Source organism: Polyodon spathula, chromosome 18 (genome assembly GCF_017654505.1).
Source record: "Polyodon spathula isolate WHYD16114869_AA chromosome 18, ASM1765450v1, whole genome shotgun sequence".
NCBI lineage: Eukaryota > Metazoa > Chordata > Actinopteri > Acipenseriformes > Polyodontidae > Polyodon > Polyodon spathula.
The window spans coordinates 29520052-29538125 of NC_054551.1; the positions used below are offsets into that span (position 1 = coordinate 29520052).

The 18074-nt window shown below is 37.8% G+C and overlaps 1 protein-coding gene across 4 annotated transcripts in view; it reads right to left on the reverse strand.

The window, feature by feature from the left end:
* Positions 1 to 18074, reverse strand: part of LOC121331009 (choline transporter-like protein 5) — a 69002-nt gene that overhangs the window by 1245 nt on the left and 49683 nt on the right. For 3 of the 4 annotated variants that reach the window (XM_041278098.1, XM_041278101.1, XM_041278100.1), the window contains 18 exons: positions 17558 to 17642; positions 14554 to 14638; positions 14033 to 14161; positions 12469 to 12529; positions 11832 to 11955; positions 10110 to 10193; positions 9591 to 9703; positions 9278 to 9409; positions 7910 to 8009; positions 7387 to 7479; positions 7039 to 7126; positions 6456 to 6718; positions 6087 to 6181; positions 5552 to 5655; positions 5068 to 5141; positions 4887 to 4957; positions 4524 to 4609; positions 2826 to 2910 (listed from right to left, as the gene is read on the reverse strand). In XM_041278098.1, the coding sequence (XP_041134032.1) occupies positions 2826 to 2910; positions 4524 to 4609; positions 4887 to 4957; positions 5068 to 5141; positions 5552 to 5655; positions 6087 to 6181; positions 6456 to 6718; positions 7039 to 7126; positions 7387 to 7479; positions 7910 to 8009; positions 9278 to 9409; positions 9591 to 9703; positions 10110 to 10193; positions 11832 to 11955; positions 12469 to 12529; positions 14033 to 14161; positions 14554 to 14638; positions 17558 to 17642 (1872 nt within the window). Of the gene's footprint in view, positions 1 to 1469; positions 2074 to 2825; positions 2911 to 4523; positions 4610 to 4886; positions 4958 to 5067; positions 5142 to 5551; positions 5656 to 6086; positions 6182 to 6455; positions 6719 to 7038; positions 7127 to 7386; positions 7480 to 7909; positions 8010 to 9277; positions 9410 to 9590; positions 9704 to 10109; positions 10194 to 11831; positions 11956 to 12468; positions 12530 to 14032; positions 14162 to 14553; positions 14639 to 17557; positions 17643 to 18074 lie in introns of those variants that run through there. The other variant, XM_041278099.1, reaches the window with a different exon arrangement.

The window sequence follows — 18074 nt, forward strand, 5'->3', positions numbered from 1 at the left end:
GGCTTGCCCACTGTTTTTTACTAAGCTCAAACACTATGTATTGCAGTGTACCTTGGAGAGCTCAAGCCCAGATAACTAAGCAGGCAATAATTCATGTTTGCGATCTTAAAAAGCTCATAAAAGTTTGCTGGCAGAGCGGCTCAGATCACTATTTCCAATGGGCAGAATGACATCCAAAGAGTCACGAAATAATTGTGTATCTGGTAGGTCTGTTACCAAACTATTTGATAGCCTAAACAACATTATAGAATCCCCTTTCTGTCACCAACAACCCCCTCCCCAGGTCTAATGGAAAACAGATTTACACTATTATTGTTTTTGCTTTTACTAAAGAAAAGTGCTGGCCTTGCTCCCAGGAAAGTCAGGTTATTTGCGTAACAATGTATTTAAAAAGAACCTTACCCAAGGATATTAGTATATATCAGAGTAAAGTTAGGGGTAGGAGGAGACAATATTAGACCTTCACAGTTAAGATTAATCTACAACGACATAGCACCAAAGTTAAAGTTCTTATAATTTATTAAAAAAAAATTCCATTCTCATTGTTCTTTATTTATTTATTTATTTATTTTTTACAAAATACCTCCCCTAGTACAAACCCAAAGATTTACAAAACCAGCTATATAATAGTCGTTAGTATTATAAAAGGCAGCCCTTTTGAAGATCTGCGCTTGTACAAAATTGACAAAAATGGCTTTAACATCCCTTTATAAATGGAATTCAAAAAGGTGTTCAGGATTAGATCCAAAATGTAATCTCTTTTTTAGTAACTAGGCACCTGAACTAGAAACTGTTCTTTTTATTAGTCTTAATATAGGCTTCCTAAATTCATACAGGACTCTGTTCAAATCTTATTATCTGTATTAAATTATTTGTATTGACCTATTTAAATCATATGACTGTCTTAATAGACAATGTTCATCAAAAATACATAACCTCAAAGCACAGGGATATCACAAAAAAAGTACCCTCTGTTCACCCAAGTATAGCTTATTGTCTAATGAACATTGCTTGTATAAAAACACTTGCACAGTATTTCTCAAAAGCCTTTAGAAAAAAAAAAATCCAATTTATTTCACAAAATATATTAAAAAATATATTACACCATGGAGTAAAACACCAAATTGAGTGTACAAAAATTCCTATCAAACTGACACTGTAAGCAAATACAATGCACTTCCATACCAAAAAATGAATAGGCAGGCGTTGTGTAATGAAGATAATTACAATGAAAAATATTAACGATAAACATTTCCACCGATTTCTATGTCGTTTTTTTTGTTGTATAGAATATAAGGACTGAAGAAGCTATGAAGATACTGTACTTGATTCATTAGGATTTTTTTTTTTTTTTTTTAAAGAAATGTAATAGGTCTTTTATGTATTGCACCTTTAAATTATTATTATTTTTAATATCCAAATAAACGATTAGGTTTATTAAAAATAAATGTCAAAAAAAGATGCATTAATACATTTTTCCATACATTGACTGTGCTACAAAAAAAAAAAAAAAAGATTGACTTTGTAAATGCATTCTAGTGCTAAAAATCGAATCCAACTTAATCTTTTCTTTTTGTCCCCAAACTCCACCTTGTTATAAAATTTGTAAATTTTGTTCGCAATTTATTTTATTACTGGCTTCATTTATACCAGTTAGAAAGTGGATTAAACTGCATCGGATCATTTGACCTCATCAAAGTCCTATTAATGTGATTCAGTGGCATCCACTGGTGAAAATATGCCAATAACAAGATGTACACAAAGCCTTCAGCACCAGATAAGAATTGAACAGAACCCTGCATCCCTTGTTCTGTACCTGTCCACATACGTTTGGCCAGTTCACATTAATCTTAACATTACTTTAGCCGATGAACAGCACATCCAAATTACTTAAAGCATGCTACAGTAGGGTTACAAATAAATAAAGCTATTTCGGGTGAAGCGCAGCAATTGAAGCAATTAGCCAGTAGCCTTTTTAAGAGCTTTGTTCGTTTCTTCCCAGGATTCTGTGCAACTCTGGAGACATGAAGTAAGGCTTAGCTGCTGATCCGTCATTTCTCTCTAGATCTTCACCTAAAGGCGTTCCCCAGTCAGACAAGGAGGTGCATTCCACAAGTGACACAGTGAAAGAAAGAGGAGAAACAGAAAGGAGGTAGGTTAGAGAACCCACATAGAAAAGAGATCTGCACAAACAGACAATTATTCGGACTGAATTGTCAACGGGAAGCAGATGCTGACACCAAGTTGAGGGTTTATCCATCTTTACTGGGTGAATTCACAATTGCAGTTGAAGCAATTGAAGACACATCTTTACAGATGCTGCCAAAGCTTTTTCTAGAGAGCAGCAATCAGCGCAAAATCCTCAATCCGAATAACCGATCTGATTCTGAAGCTCTAATAGTATAACAGAAAAACTAAATAATAAGAGCAAGGCCAAGACACTGCAGGGGATTACATCTATTTCATTGGTTAGTAGTAAGAAGACTTAAGCTTACAAGAAATAAACCAAATACATCTAGCACTTACAGCACTTGGTAAGGTCCCATCATGCTATGAAATGTAACCAAACTTTGAATGACTTGAACTTCTTGAGACAGACATGGAATGTATTGTGCGACCCTTCTAAATGGCTTTTGATGTCACAAGGTGGCAATCCATAAGCTGACAACCTGGAATCCTTCAAATAGCTGCTTGATGATGATTATTATCGTTCTTAAATATTAACCCCCCCCCCCCCCCATAAAAGTTAATAAAAGCACTGCTTGTTAGAAGTGACATGTTAAATAGACTGGCATACTTTTAATTAATGGGACAGTGGTACTTACAGAAACAGAGGAACAGTGTATCCACACACATTGCATAGACACTGAAGAAGCCATGGGCGATCAGGTATGAGCCGAATATCACAGTCTAAAGAAGAGAGGGAAGACAAGAGTTCTGCATCTGCTACAAGACTGTAATACATATTTACTGGGATGCACATATGCTTCAATGTTTCATTTCTTTGGGTTTGAACATTTGCCTGTGACACAGGAAGGTCATGTGCAGATGAGCATAATAGACATCAGCAACACTTTACATGCTTCCTCACTGAGGCCTCATAGCTGTTTCGAATTACAATTTGTAGTGAGTTGACACTATAGCTAGTGACATGAGGCCAGTTAGGCTTGTCCATCCCAATTTCAGCTGACTCCTGACAATGCTTTGAGATCATGGTCTGGACAAGGCTCCCCATTCACCCTTGTGACCCCAGATTGACTCAATAAATAAGTTTTTCTTCTTTGGGAATGCCTCAATTTTAGATATTTTTCACTTAAAAAAAAAAAGTATTGTCTGTACTAACACTGCATTATACATTAACTATTCATTCACAGTAAACAAATAAAAAATAAATAAACATTATAAAAAAGCCATTAATTTACGTCTTTATCCTTTTTCAACATTTTTATTTTATGTATAATAATGAATATGAAGATGATGCATTCTATTATTATCCCACCCTCTTACTGTTTGCAATATGACCTGTCTGATCAGATGGAAACTGGTTTATTCACTTATTTAATTTATTCAAGTGTCACCTTTATAACCGAGAGGCTACCTCCATTGATAAATAGAGAAAGAAGAGAAAGAGGTGCCTCTGAGTTCAGAACACACCTTTATCTCAGTCAGCGCTCACAGTGTATAGCAACCTGTCAAGTCTCTTGCCTCTTTTATTAATGGCATACTGAACATGTGCAGTGTTAATAGTACACCTTTCATCCATGCAGTGTTTTTTCAGCCTACTACAGTCTGAATTACTGAGTTTCTTTTGTGCCAACTAGATTTTGTAGCTTTTTTTTTTATCCCCACAAATTATTAGTGCTGGTGTTTAAGTGACTTGAATTGATGGAAATCTGTTCACCAGGAAGAGTGAAACCACCAGACCTCATTTGACATGTGACCCAGATCGAAATTCAAAACCAGATCCAGAGGGGAGTGTTCTAACCACAACCTCACCAACGCCTTACAGTAAACCAATGCAATTGTATTCCTGCCTGTTTAAACCCTCACCCAAGGACAGCAATCCAGTGTCTCCTACTGCACTGATCAGGGACGCAAGCAGAGGTCAACCTTCAGCATGACTATCCAGGACACATTTTTACACAGAACGCTATATATGGAATGAAAGTTAGACTTTGATTATTGTTTTCCAGTTAGTATCCCACACTAATCCAGCTAAATAAATATTAGCTTTTATATTTGTATATATTTCTGAGCTTGCTGTTCGACCCAAATCAATAATAATTAAAAGTCACTTACATTAAATTTTGATAGAAAAAAGGACCAGTGCAACCCTACTACAGGAGCTCATTGTGCACAGAATTGTAAATCTTTTATTAGACAACACTTTCTTTAAAATGAACCGTTTTTAATATGGTGCTTGTCATGCATATTCATTCACCTCTTCAGACCCCAGAGCGAGCTGGCAGGAAAAGGATTCTGACAAAGACACTGTAGATGAACCAATGCAAACATCCACCTACCAGCATTGGCACCCAGTAATAATTTAATGACACTTCTTCTTGAATAACAGGTATTCTGCGTGTGAAGAAAAAAAAGGCAAGGACGCCTGCAAAACAAATGGACTATTTTAAACAAAATATATTGCACCTAAAGCATCCATGTAACACCACCTAGCAATTATTCATTAATTTTAATACCATAGTGTGCTTATAATGATTTGTGCATCAATGCAATTACTCTAATGTTAAATGCAACAATAAAGTAGTAAAGCATTTTTTTTATCAAGCCTGCAGACCCCAAAAATGCATATTTTCAAAGCACCCCAACATTTGTACACGATTTTAAAGTAGGAATGACTCTTTATGAGAAAAAAAATGACTTACCAACACTCCCTGCAATGAGAACCTTCCCCAGGAACAGCAAGAAATCTGTAACTTTATCCAGTACTGCAACTCTGTTACAGACAAGAGAGTGAGAGAGAGAGCGTCGGATAATCTGCACAGACTGGAAACTAATTCCATACACTGCAAAAACGAGTAAAACAAAAAGGCAAAAACAAGTTACCTGATAACATTTCTCATCAACAAAAAGAATGCCTCCTTTGCTGATGAACAGAAGTTTTTGCCATATATTGCAATCTGAAAATAATAATAATAAAAAAATACTAATAACAAAATAATAATAATAATAATAATAATAATAATAATAATAATAATAATAATAATAATAATAATAGCTTGTACAGTATCAGAAACATGATCCAGCAATTAAACTATAACAAGAATTAGAATAATATTAGTGTATTTGCATTTATTTTGAAAGGGACCTGTTAACTGTACATATTACACAAGAAATAGCAAAGATGTCCATAAACGAGTCCTTAGATTAACAAAAGAAATTATGCTTTTACAGTTTGCCTCCATTGTAAAGTTTGCCACCATTTTTTTTAGCATTTTCTTTGACAACAGGATTTATTTATTTATTTATTATATGACAAAAAAATGGTTTTACTTTAAGTAACAGAGAATCAATGATCTCACAGACTCACCATTATGTACGCATTTCTGTTCATGAATTTAATGAAATGTTCCAAGCACCAGAAACAACATTTCAGACAGCATAGCACGAATTTGGCAAATTTGTTCTGTGCACCTGTAAATAATAATTTAAATATTCAGGCTGCACTCCAATATGAATATTTAATAGCACAATTCCACACAAGGGTTTGAGGACTGAATTCATATTGATGTCTTTTATTCTCCCTGGTGTTCCAGCTCCCCCTAGTGAGTATCTGACTGTTTTTTTTTTTTTTTTTTAACATATTTCTTCACTCCAGTTTCCTCCACACTAAAACTTAAATACATTTGTAGTTTTCTGACAGTCTAGTAACTAGAAACGAGTTACACCCTCAACCCGAGTCATTGTAAAAATAAGAGCAAACAAATAAACAGCTCTATCACGCTTCAGGCAATTGCAAACATCAAACCATGTAATACTTTTGGAAGCCATACTGTGCGGTAATGGTTGCACGGCATTGCCTGAATGCGTAAGCAAGAATAAAGACAGCCAGGAATGAGACTCACTTTTCAGTTTATGATGCAAATACTCAAGAATGATTCGGATCAACTGAACAACGGCAAGAATTAGAGATCCAAAAGCCAGCGAGCCTGTGTGGTATCTGGGGAAAAAATATATAGATAGAGAGGTTTTAGTATTCAGCAGCAGACACTACAGTTAGGAATGCATACTGGTATGCACTGTACAATACAACTGATTTCAGAAGAGAATCCATCTGAGTAACAGTGCCACCTTCTGGCGCAAAGACACTCCTGACAAAATATTTCTCAGCCAATGGTGTATTTGACTGAGATTTAAACAACTTTTAATATTATGAAACAGGCAAAAACTACAGGTGTAGTGCAGGGTTTTCTGAATGTTTCCTCCAAAGGTACCTTAATGCTCTTCCGAATGAAGAAAAGAGTGGGCAGGCAGGGACGTCTCCTGGCTTCTTGAATGCCCAGTAATATGATGCGAAGGCCCCTGCGAGAGTACACTGGCCCAGAGCGATGGCAAAGTTCACCAGCCACAGGAACACGAAGACATTGCAGATCTGGAGGATGAAGATGTATTTGTGGTAAAGGCTCTCACCCCCGTAGAACGCAAACGTGCACTGAGAGCGTGGGCACAGCTTGGTCACATTCGTAGTGTTGAAAGTCTGTCAAAAAAAAAGAAACATGATAAATACACAGCTCAATAAATGACAAGGTCCACTATATTCCTGACATATCCTCTAAGGCTATGCATTGTAGCATATCCTGAAGATGAGACAAGCCACCATTTTCAATTGCGACACGCCTCACAAGGCAAATGGTCCAGGGAGGAAACATCTCAACATGCACAGTCAATATATACACCTTATTTATACAAGTCTTGTGATCTTTCGTGTCAGTCATATACAGTAAAACAGACCCCAAGAATCCCATTTAAGCTCAATTCATTAATCTCATTAAAATACAATATTTAAAGATGACTTACTTCAGGATCACATGTGAAGTTTTCATACATGCACTTTGGTTGGGCTGGCATCACTTTGTATATTGGTTCACCAGATGAAGCCAAGAATCTACAAATAGGCTGGTTAAGGTAATGTGTAAAGATATAGTTTCAATAAAAGCACAACCCCCGTGATGGTAAATCTGTCTTTCAAATTTACTAAATGACCTCGGTTCAGGGTTTTATTTTAGCACACAAACTCGCTAAAGTGTGTGATTGCTGCATTGATCTAAAAGGGAATGTTTCATGCCTAGAGATTGATCTGAAACGAGAGTGCCATAGAGTTGCCTGCATTTGCTTGTTTCCTGTCACAGAGCAGGAGAAGGATACATGGCAGTGACAGCCCAGTATGAGATACAGATCGCTATGAGAAGGAAGGTGATGACTGGGTAGAACAATGTCGACATTATATGTCCGATGGCCCTGGAATTAAACAGAGAAGAAACAGGATCAGTCTCTGCTTTAAATTGTTAAGACCACCAATCAAATAGTCAAGGACATCAATCAAAGTTCAAAACACACTCTAGCCATGCAACTGTGCACTCTGAGAGACCGACCCAACACATCCACAGGAAAGACCCGAACCATAACCAATCCCATCCCCGATACACCACGAGCTGTGCAAGGACCTCAGCAACACATTGTAGCTTCCCTTTCAGGAGTGTTTTTGAAACTGCTGGTTAATCAATCAGGAGCTAAGGTAATCGACAACTTGCTTCAACTTTAAATGGGACAGATATAACAAACCAATGGATGATGTTAACTTACACAGTGCCAACTGAAACAGCTGGTCTGTTGTATAACCTCCATGGTTTACAATACCAGAGTGTGTAGCATAATGAAAGCCACTCACCTGCTTCCTTCCTTGAGCAGTGCAATAGCGATGCAGACTCTGTTCCTCAAGAAAACCAATATCAGTATGATAGTAGCTTCACTAATGCAGAGACATATCACTAAAAAGAAAACAAAAAGACACGGTAACCTTGGAAAATGTAACATGGCTTTTTATTTAATGCAGGTGTCGGAGATCCTTTTCTTATTATATTTTGTACGGAGGTGGGGATTAATAAAATTACAGCGATACAGTCTATAGGGTCGCCACTGTGACAGAGTCGCAAACAGCAACGTGTCTGTATTTCTCTGCCGTTAGTTAGCAAGCACCCTGTCAGGGAACACAACCAAATAGTGAATGAAGTTGACAATTTTTTTTTCTTGAAGCAGTGGCAGCAGCACTTGAGTCTCTGAGACTGGGTATTATATATTTTTTGTCTCTCTCACTATTGACAACTTCTCCTCATTCATCAAGTCCAGTTACAGCCCTCAGAAAGCTAGAATAATGATTCAAATGATCTTTCTTGACCCACATTAACAATTAGCTTTAACAAGAAGGAAAGCTGACCACTCTCTAGTTATATGGAGGCAAATGTATTGTAGCGATCTCGGTTAATGCAGGCTGATGCATCGCACAGCGTTTATAGGGCTTATGACCCAGAGTGTGATTATGTCACTTACAAGCCGTGCTGCTACCTTCCCCCGTGCACGCTACACTATGATAATGATACAAGCTTAACCAATATTATTTCCCTTGGTGCTGCTATGAGTGACACCACTCCAGCAAATTTCACAGTGATTTAAAAGACTTGGCTCTTTCTTGGATTACTGGAGAGGATTCATTAACTTCTGTAATAGGTCAAGCCCTCGGCTATAACATAGAGGCTTACTCAACAAAAATGAGTTTTCCAGCCTGCGGCAGTCAGAGTAATCTTGATCAGCTGCAAAAGTGGACCTGTCAGCGATGACGGACACTGAGAAAGTATTGGAAATGTATTACTCAGAAAGGACAGATCTTACTGCCTCCTCGAGCATCTAGCTTCAGGACACACTAATAGCACTCAGACACAAACACGACTTGCCACTTTATTTTAGCTGAGCAGGTAAGAGTCCAGTAACTAAATACACTAAACAGTGTAAAAGATCAACACATGCGTCCCTAAACATTGGACGATATTGTTAATCAAAATGGCACAAATGAAAATCAATAGTTGTTTATCAGAAAACTGAGTGTCTGTTCCAATAAGGACAATGTACATGTCCACTTAACACTGCCCATCTGTGTCACTTTTGTATGCATTCTGAAAGTCTGATGTGTTAAATTAAGTGTGAGTTAAAAAGTTTCAAACATTAGCATTTCTAGTTCACTCAATGGCAAACAAAACCGTACTGAAGATTAGCCAGGTCTGACTGAGCTGCAGGTAGACTCTGAAGTCTGTCTGGAAGCCGATGTCTGAGATGGTGACGTCAGCTCCTGGCTTCCCTCTGAGTGTACTGAACTCCAAGTAACAGTGCAAGATCCCTGCAGAACAAAAACGCAACAGATACATTTAGATGCACAAAGGCACAGATTCTACAAGCCTGCGCACCAGTGCAAACACTGGCACCACTTACAGTGAAGTCAGATTTGCTACTGTTTCAGAACTAGCTGCATGTTAATCCTTGAGCTCCTACATGCACCAGTACCGCTCCAGCAGACTCACCGTATCCAATGACCCCGATCACCCCGAATATAATGACCCAGAGCAGGACCCCGGCTGTGTAGCGCAAGAGGAGGATAAACAGCAGGCTCACCACCATCGCAATGACCAGGCCTCTGTAGAGAAACACAGGTACACAGCCTTTACTGGTCAGGCCTGCTCATGTAGGTCATAAAAATACAGGTTCTAAATAGTAACTCTATTAAAGGGAGCTCGTGTTACATCTACACAAATAAGGTCATAGTAACTACACTGCAACTACACAACCAGGACTGTAAAAACGTAGTCTCACGGTTTCTCAGTTCAGCATTATATTGAGTTATTGGTACTCCTATAATGGAGTATTGTCACACTCTCTGCTTCCCTCCTTGCAGCATCTCGGAACATAGAAAAATAACTGTTGAAGGACCAGAGACTTGTGATGAAATACTGTCACCTAGTGGATATGAGATTTTGTTGGTCAACAAGTACAATTTACAGTATCAGTTCCTAACTTCCATTGTTATGAACCCGACAACTTACATTAAAATCCAATACCAGGAGCCGGCATAGTCTTCAAAAACCTTTATTCCCACTTCTCTTGCATCAAGAACACTGTTTATACCACTGTGAGAGAGAGAGAGAGAAACTGTTAACCCTATATGGTGCTGTATGTATGGTTACTTGTAGTTTGACAAAGAAAAACATGGCTCACTACTGGAAGATTGTTACACTGCTTCTGTAGGTTTATGTCTAGTACACTAGCTTGTTGCTTGACATATTAGTACAGTAACAACAGGCAAAGCAGCAATAACGTCTATTAACCCACAGGGCCTCTTCTGCTGGTAACTCGAGGCATGGTGCTTGACTTTGACCCATGTTTTTCTCAAGGCTTTGTACTTATTTTGAAACACCTGTAGATGACCAAATAGTGTGAGGTGTCTCCTCTACTTGACCGACAGTCAGGGATCCAGACGATGCAAGAGGTCCAGAAATGGGTAGCCCTGACCGGCCTGCTATACTTAGCAGGCTTTTTTTGTTAGTTTTTGGCTATTACTTTATGTACAAAATGCTGAATATAAAAAGTTAGTTAAAAATGTATATGTAAAAACATTTTTTTATATTTTTTCCTTGACTATATAATTAATACAAATTTAAACAATACATATCAGTAGGGGTGCGATCTTAAAACCCTAGCGCTGTTTTTTTACATGGTTTCATTTCAGGTGGCTGGTTACTGATTATCAGTATGTTGTGTGTTTTTTTTTTTATTTGTTTAATGGAACATGCTCCTACTCAAACTGTGAAAAAAGTCCCTGGTTTAAAAAAAGTTTCAGAAATAACTACAATCCATAGACATGCGCTATTTACAGATCTAACACAGCAAAGCTTTCGTTTTGGGACTGCCGACGGGGCTGTCGAGCATTACTATTACGAGATGATTATAAACTTGTCAAGAGCAGAATAATCTGACATTGCATCCCTGCTGGAAATATGAAACAATATCAACAAGAAGCGGAATGCAGAAAGCAGTAATGTATTGTTATCCAATCAAACAGCTACCTAACTGAAGCAGTTTCTGCTTCAGGCTTTCGATTTTGTATTTTGTACAGTCTGATTAAAGTTCCTACTCCCGGGGCTGGATCTGCAGATTGTGGCACACGTTCTCTGGCTTGTGAGAGACCCCAGGCAAGCGTTGTTCCAGGTCAATGGAGTATGTTCCTGAAAGGCACAGAGCCAGATCTGCCCCACAGGATGACTAGACTGCAGCATGTTAAGAGTTATAAATGATTTGAGACCTTTCACCTTCTTATTGAATAGCTGTAACCTGTCTATAAAAGAAAAGCACTATGCTTGTTAAAAGTTCCTTGCATTAATGTTAAACTGTATTACATGGACATGCATGGTGCTAAAGTATGTACAGTTCTGGCGAGATATAAAAGTCAAAAAGCACTTGTGATGGATGTTATCAGACATAAGATTTGTAGCAAGCATGTATATTGAGCATGTGTTGAACAGTGTATTTTCTTAAATGTACTATCAGCTCAAAGTATAAAAAGATTAAATACTCAATCATTTTTGTTATTAACTTACTGAATAGATATTTGTGGTAACTTAAAAAAAATATGACCCAGTTTTATCGGTGCTTTACTGTTGAATTGCCTGTAATTTATCACAGTTATGAAACAGCATCAAAGAACGTCTCTGACCAACAGCACTTCATTTTTAATAAGTAGATTTCTTCGTGGGAAGCACTGAACTTACTTGGCAGCGTCTCTGAGATCGGTCACGTTTCTCGTTTGACCTCTTCCATCTTTGAAGGTAGTTTTATTGGCTACAGTCAACACCCCATTTCTGGTGGCGAAGTCTGGAAAGCACCGCTGAAGAACTGACACAAACAGATCAATTCATTATTCTCATATATAGGGAAAAGTGACTGGCTCCCTGTCTGTACTCACAAGTATACTGGGTTCCCCAAACTGCACGTGTTCCTATCTGTATAATTATGTGGCATGTGAATATGAAAATAATCCCCTCCCCCCTCCCCCCAAAAAAATAAAAATAAATAATTGAACAGCATTACAATATTTGACCACCATGCACTATATCAAGTTAAAATCCTATATAATTAAAAACTGTAATAAAAGTAAAGAATCTGAGGAGAGGAAAAAAGTTACTCTCACATCCAGTGTTTCTTGTGTATCTGTGATATCCCTATCTATTTGCTGTGTTCTGTATTTAACTGCCGGATTGTTTTCTGAAAGGGAAGAAATATTAATTCTGCCACAAATATGAAACAACTATACAAGTTTCTCAAACAAAAAAGCTGATGGCAATTTGAAGACTAGTAGAGAGCACTGACAACGCAGCCCCTGCACTGTCTGCTGTGTACTGAACTTACATGGCTTGCTTGGAACTATCATTGATGGGCAATCTTCATCTCGCAGAACCTCTCCAATAGACTGAAAAGAAACAAAGGCATTACTGTTGCTTTACTATGCACAAGCACACTTTACAAAGCATATGCAGTAGAACTGCCCTTGCAAATGATAGAAGATGCAAGTCTTGTATCTCTACAGTTACACCAGTGCTGCATGCTGTTTGTGCCAGAGGCTGTCATTTTAGTGGAGGTTCTACAGCAAACTCCAATTGATATTTCCACCCTGCTCCAATATATTCAGTTTGCCTATGGGGAGGTCGTGGGCTCCGTTTGGGTATAATTCAATGTGAATGCAAAATGAGAAAACAAACTATCAAATGCAAACGTAAGGTGGCATTGGCCAGCCTCCTTTGCTAGTATAACGTGCATTATTGTATGAGCCCCCAATGAGAGTGGTAGGACAAGAGCAGCACTGAGCTCCCCCAGGACCACTGCCTAGCAATACGTTTACACAACGGCAGCCAAGATGTTTCTCACTAGTTTTAGAACAGTGCTTTTAGTGGCAACAAAACAAATACTAGTATCACTTTCAAGGCTTTCAAGAAAATAATATTACAACACCAAAATGCACCTGTATTTAAATGTGCGGTTTTTGTTTTTTTTTTCACAAAAATGAAAAACATAAATGCCATTATGTTCCTAAAGCTTATCTACTCAGACAGCAGGTTGAGAAACATTAAAAGCTTCTTTTAGCAAGGCAAACTGCTTTTATTTTCAAAGAAGAAATACTTCAAAAACTTAAAGTAATTACCAATAAAACTTGGGTTAAAACAAAAAAGCTCTTAAAATACGAGGAGCTCTATTGCAGAAATACTTTAAGGTTTAGCAGGATAAAGAAAACTTTCAAACACTTTGTGGTTGAGAAGCTTGCTGGATGTTATCACAGCGACTGGCACATCACAGTAAGAGCTGTGATGTAACTTGCTGCTGTCAGCAGTTTATAGCTGTCAAAGAAACAGGTATCAATTTAAAGCTGGTAATGACTCTCGTCTCCTGCAGAGAAGTCAATGACAAACTGATGTGGGAGTGACAACTCGGTGGGGGAGAACTGTACAGGTAAATGGCTTCATCAAAAGTGTTTCCAGAAACAGGAAGGTTTTTGAAATAATAATACACATACCAGCCTTGTCACGCATAGGGACATTGTTCAACTTAAAGTAATAGCAGCCTCTTTATAATAAAACAATGTTTGGAGCACAAAAAAGTCGCACAGCATAAGGATCCCATTTTCTTTACTCATATTTTTTAAAGCAAGAATCTGGGGATTATAAAATATCTCTATCTGAAGTTTAAATGACCTCGTACATACAAGTTTAAAGTGTGTAGAGCCGGTACAAAGCAAGAGGCTGGCAAGTTCTTTAGAGGCCATCCTATGGATAAACCCATCCAGAAAGCGCTGGGGTTTGTCAGAGCACTTTGAAGAATGTGATGCAACTCCAGTGATGTTCCCTCATACCCAATGGAGGATTTCCTGTCTTTTTTTTAAGTAGTAATGCCTATAAAAATATATTGCCTGTACATTTACCTTTCTTGGACTGTTAAACCCTGGCTTGCAGAATTGCCTGTAATACTCCCAGTAGCTTTTGTTGTATCTGTATGCATACTGCATGTCTAAGTAGGTTGCAAACCTGTCTGGGCACTTGGAAACACACAGCTGTAAAAGAAAGGAAAAAAAAAAACAGGGAGTAAATGTAATTAATGCAGAATATATAGTACAATGTTTGATAGGATATTCATAGTAATAAATAAAGCCGATTACTGGATTTTTAAATGATCTACTATACTAATTTGTCTGGAATGTTTTACTTTGTTAATGGTAATAACATATCATATAGCTTATTAATAAATACTGCAGTATAATTGCTAAAGCAAGGGACAGGCTCTTTTCCTATTCTGCATTCTATTATTGATTTAGCATTGTTTTCCACTGTTACACTGCAGTTTTTTTTTTCTCATTTCAGTAGAATCTATGCATTTCTCAGCACACACGCTTGCTTCATGAGCAGAAACCTGCTTATAACCCTTCTATTGCACATTCTCACATACCTGTGTTGTTGGGCACTGTAGGTTTATGAGAACCACAGGACTGGCACATTTCAGAATGTTGAAGTAGAATAATATGGCTTTGTTCCTAAATAATAATAATGACAATAAAAAAGATACTAAAGGTTAATGTGGTACTGTAGTTCTCTTTCTTAGTTCCTGTCCATCCTAAAGTGGGGTGTAAATAGCAAAGAAATCCACTACTGAAGCACTTCAATCTGCATCTTTCAAAACTGGCATAGGTATCAAGCATTGCCATTGCTGTACAAAACATGACAGACATGACAAACATGTACAAATATTTTAGTAACACTTTTTTTTTTTTTTTTTTTTTTTAATACACTGTTACCACTGGGTGGTAGCAAAGACTAGAAGCAACTGGGATTGTCTAGTTTTTACTATGCCTTTCTTCAAGTATAATTACAATACGCTTGTAACTGTGAACATCTTTCATCTTGCATTGCAACTACACACCCAACGTGTAATTAGTGTGTAGTACTCCAGTGCAATTACAGTGTAGTTTGTGGCACTTAATGAAAAGTGATTTGATAATCTCAACTATGTTCATCACTAGAGAAGGACACCATTTCAAATATTACACCAGGAAGGGGTCTGGGGGATTTTCTTTCATTGTTCTGAAGCAATTCTCTAGCTTTTAGCTTGTTTTAAATTGTTTCTTGGCAAGCAGTGCATTCATTCAAGTTCTGTTCCCTATTCGGTGGGTGTCAGCTAATCCATCACCAAATCCACATGTGAAGTGAGTTTGGTATCACAAATATGATAATATTTAAAAAACTTTTTTTTAATCCAAGCTTAGAAATCACATGTATTTGGCCTCTGCCCACCATATGCAGTCTCTGCCTGGGAGAGCTGTGTGTCCATCAAGCACACACTACAGAATTTATCAGAAAAGCAGCAGAAAATAAACTAAGAAGTTCCTGATGCGTGGAAGAACCTTACTGTTACCTTACAGAATGAATCAGCCTGATATTTTTTTTTTTTACTGTTTTCTATTTAATGTAAGGTTAGTCCAGCCCTGGCTCATTACTGAAAGACAAAGGTATCAAAATAAAGATCAGCTTTGAGGTAATTACCCAAAAGCTACAAACAATGCAAACTACTTTAAAGGCAAGACATTTAAACCAAAATCTCTAATTAGCTTGGGTTGCATTATAAATGAACATTTTTACTGGAACTATTTATCAGAAAGCAAATTGCATCACATTTGTAATGTACAAAGTGTATTTTAAATGGCTGTTCTCACATACAACTATGATGCTGTGATCACAGCTCATTAATGTAACTTTTTTCTTAGTTCCCAGAGCTATGGGTATAACACTAAACTATATCTACTATACTGTGCATCACAACCCAAGACGAATTCAGCTTCTTATGTACAACATACTGTGACTAAGTAATTAATACACTGCTTGTCTGTTTACCACATACATCCATATTACTTATTACACATGTTGGAAAAAAAAGCCCTTTAAAACGTCAATACTGTAGTGCAGCACACCACAAATAACTTTAGATATACGATGGCTTATTAAGATGCAGATTAAAGGATGGTCCTTCCCTGTAACTTTAAATAGAATAGTTATCATTTTGATTTGCAAATCCAAATGCTAACAAGGGCGCTGGAACAAGGGTGCTGGGGGCGCTGCAGCACCCCCTTGGCTTTGCACGGCTTCCATCATATACAGGGGTTACAGTTTTGTTCAATGGCTTTTAGCACCAGTTAAAAATTGTTCCAGTGCCACTGAATGCTAATTCGGTTTCATAAACCTAATGGAACACAAGCTCATGTGTGGTCATTAAGCAAGGGTGAATAAACCAGTTTCAGCTCAGCACTGAATTGCAGCATGATCTGACAAGCAGTGCATTCATTTTTAGACTGAAGTTCTGTTCACTACTCGGTGGGTGTCAGCTAATCCATCACCTTCAAGCTCTGTCAACTCCAATACTGAGAATTTTATTGTAAAGCTTTCAAAAGTTTAGTCAATCTGCTTTCAGCTAAAGCATTGAACCATTTTAACAGGTACTGTAATATTTCTCAGTAAAACCACTTAGGTTCTTAACACTCCCGGCTGATCGGTTCATATTTTCCAAAGATCATGCTAACCTAATTAGCATTACTGGGGAGTTGTAGCCTGGAACCAACTCTCCAGTAGTGTTGTTGAAGCTGATACCCTGGGATCCTTCAAGAAGCTGCTTGATGAGATTCTGGGATCAATAAGCTTTTAACGACCGAAGGAGCAAGATGGGCCGAATGGCCTCCTCTCATTTGTAAACTTTCTTACGTTCTTATTTCTTTACACCCACGCATAAAAATAGACAGATCACAGGGCAATCTAAACAACATCCATAATGTAATGAGATGTGAGAACACTGGCATCGCCTGTATATTGCATTTACTACTTACTATAGCTATATATACATACACATTTGATACACAGCATTCAATGTTGCAATACTGCGCTCCTTAACAACATGCAGTTTGTATGTATCTAGTAAAGGAAGCCTCGAGCATCTTACAGCTCTAATACTGGTGAAAATGACATTATGCATTCCTGTGGGACATGCAGTGGCCACTACTGTCTGTGAAACTGTCAGACTCTTTAGTCTCAACAAGGTAATCACGTCCATGTGGGAGGACTGGCTGCAGCTGCCAATTACTCCATATGAGTACATGACAGCATCATCACAGCTTCAGGTGCTGACCTGAAGACAATTTAAAGTGGAATCGCTTCACTGCGCGAAATGGTAATGCAGTTGATGTTTTATGTTCCTGCTGCATTCTTATTTAAGGAAAACAAAATATCAAAATATAGTGCTAGGTTTCTAACATCCTCCAGGCAAATGAAACAAACAAGGCACTGTTCTCTAGCGAGGTATCTTACTGCTGACGGCTACAGTTATAGAACCTAAAGAGTGACTTGCCACCTGCTGTTAACAGTTTACCACAGTGAATCTGCACAGTAGCTTAACATTGACTTTTACTCACGCGTTTGAAGTGCCTTGCTGGCTGCAGAACTGCCCATAGCTGTCAGTAGGGTAAATAACTTTCCTTGGGTCTCCATGCATCCAGGCTACAAAGAAAGAGAAGTTCAAGATTGTGTAAAACCTGAATTGATCAAGTCTTCAATATAAATTGATTGCAGGATTTATTTTTTGAATGAGGACACGCTCAGTTATGTCCCCTTTTTAACCTCTGCAAGAAGGGAGAAAGGGAGTATTGATTTCTTTTTTAAAGCAGGCCATTTCTTAATGAAATAAAATGCAAGGATTAGGTCCTCTACAGAAAAATAAAACTTGGTTTGAAGCTTGGAGCCAGCATGCCTGGGAGGATGAGTCATCAAATCAAGCTGGGAACAAGCCATCGAAAATGTTGTTGAACTCACTGTTGTTTGGTTAAGTGATGAGATTTCCTAGAATAACACTAATAAATTATTTCAATAGTAAGACCACTTGAGACTAAAACGATGAACATCTGCTTAGTTCACTCTGCATTCTGGTAGTGC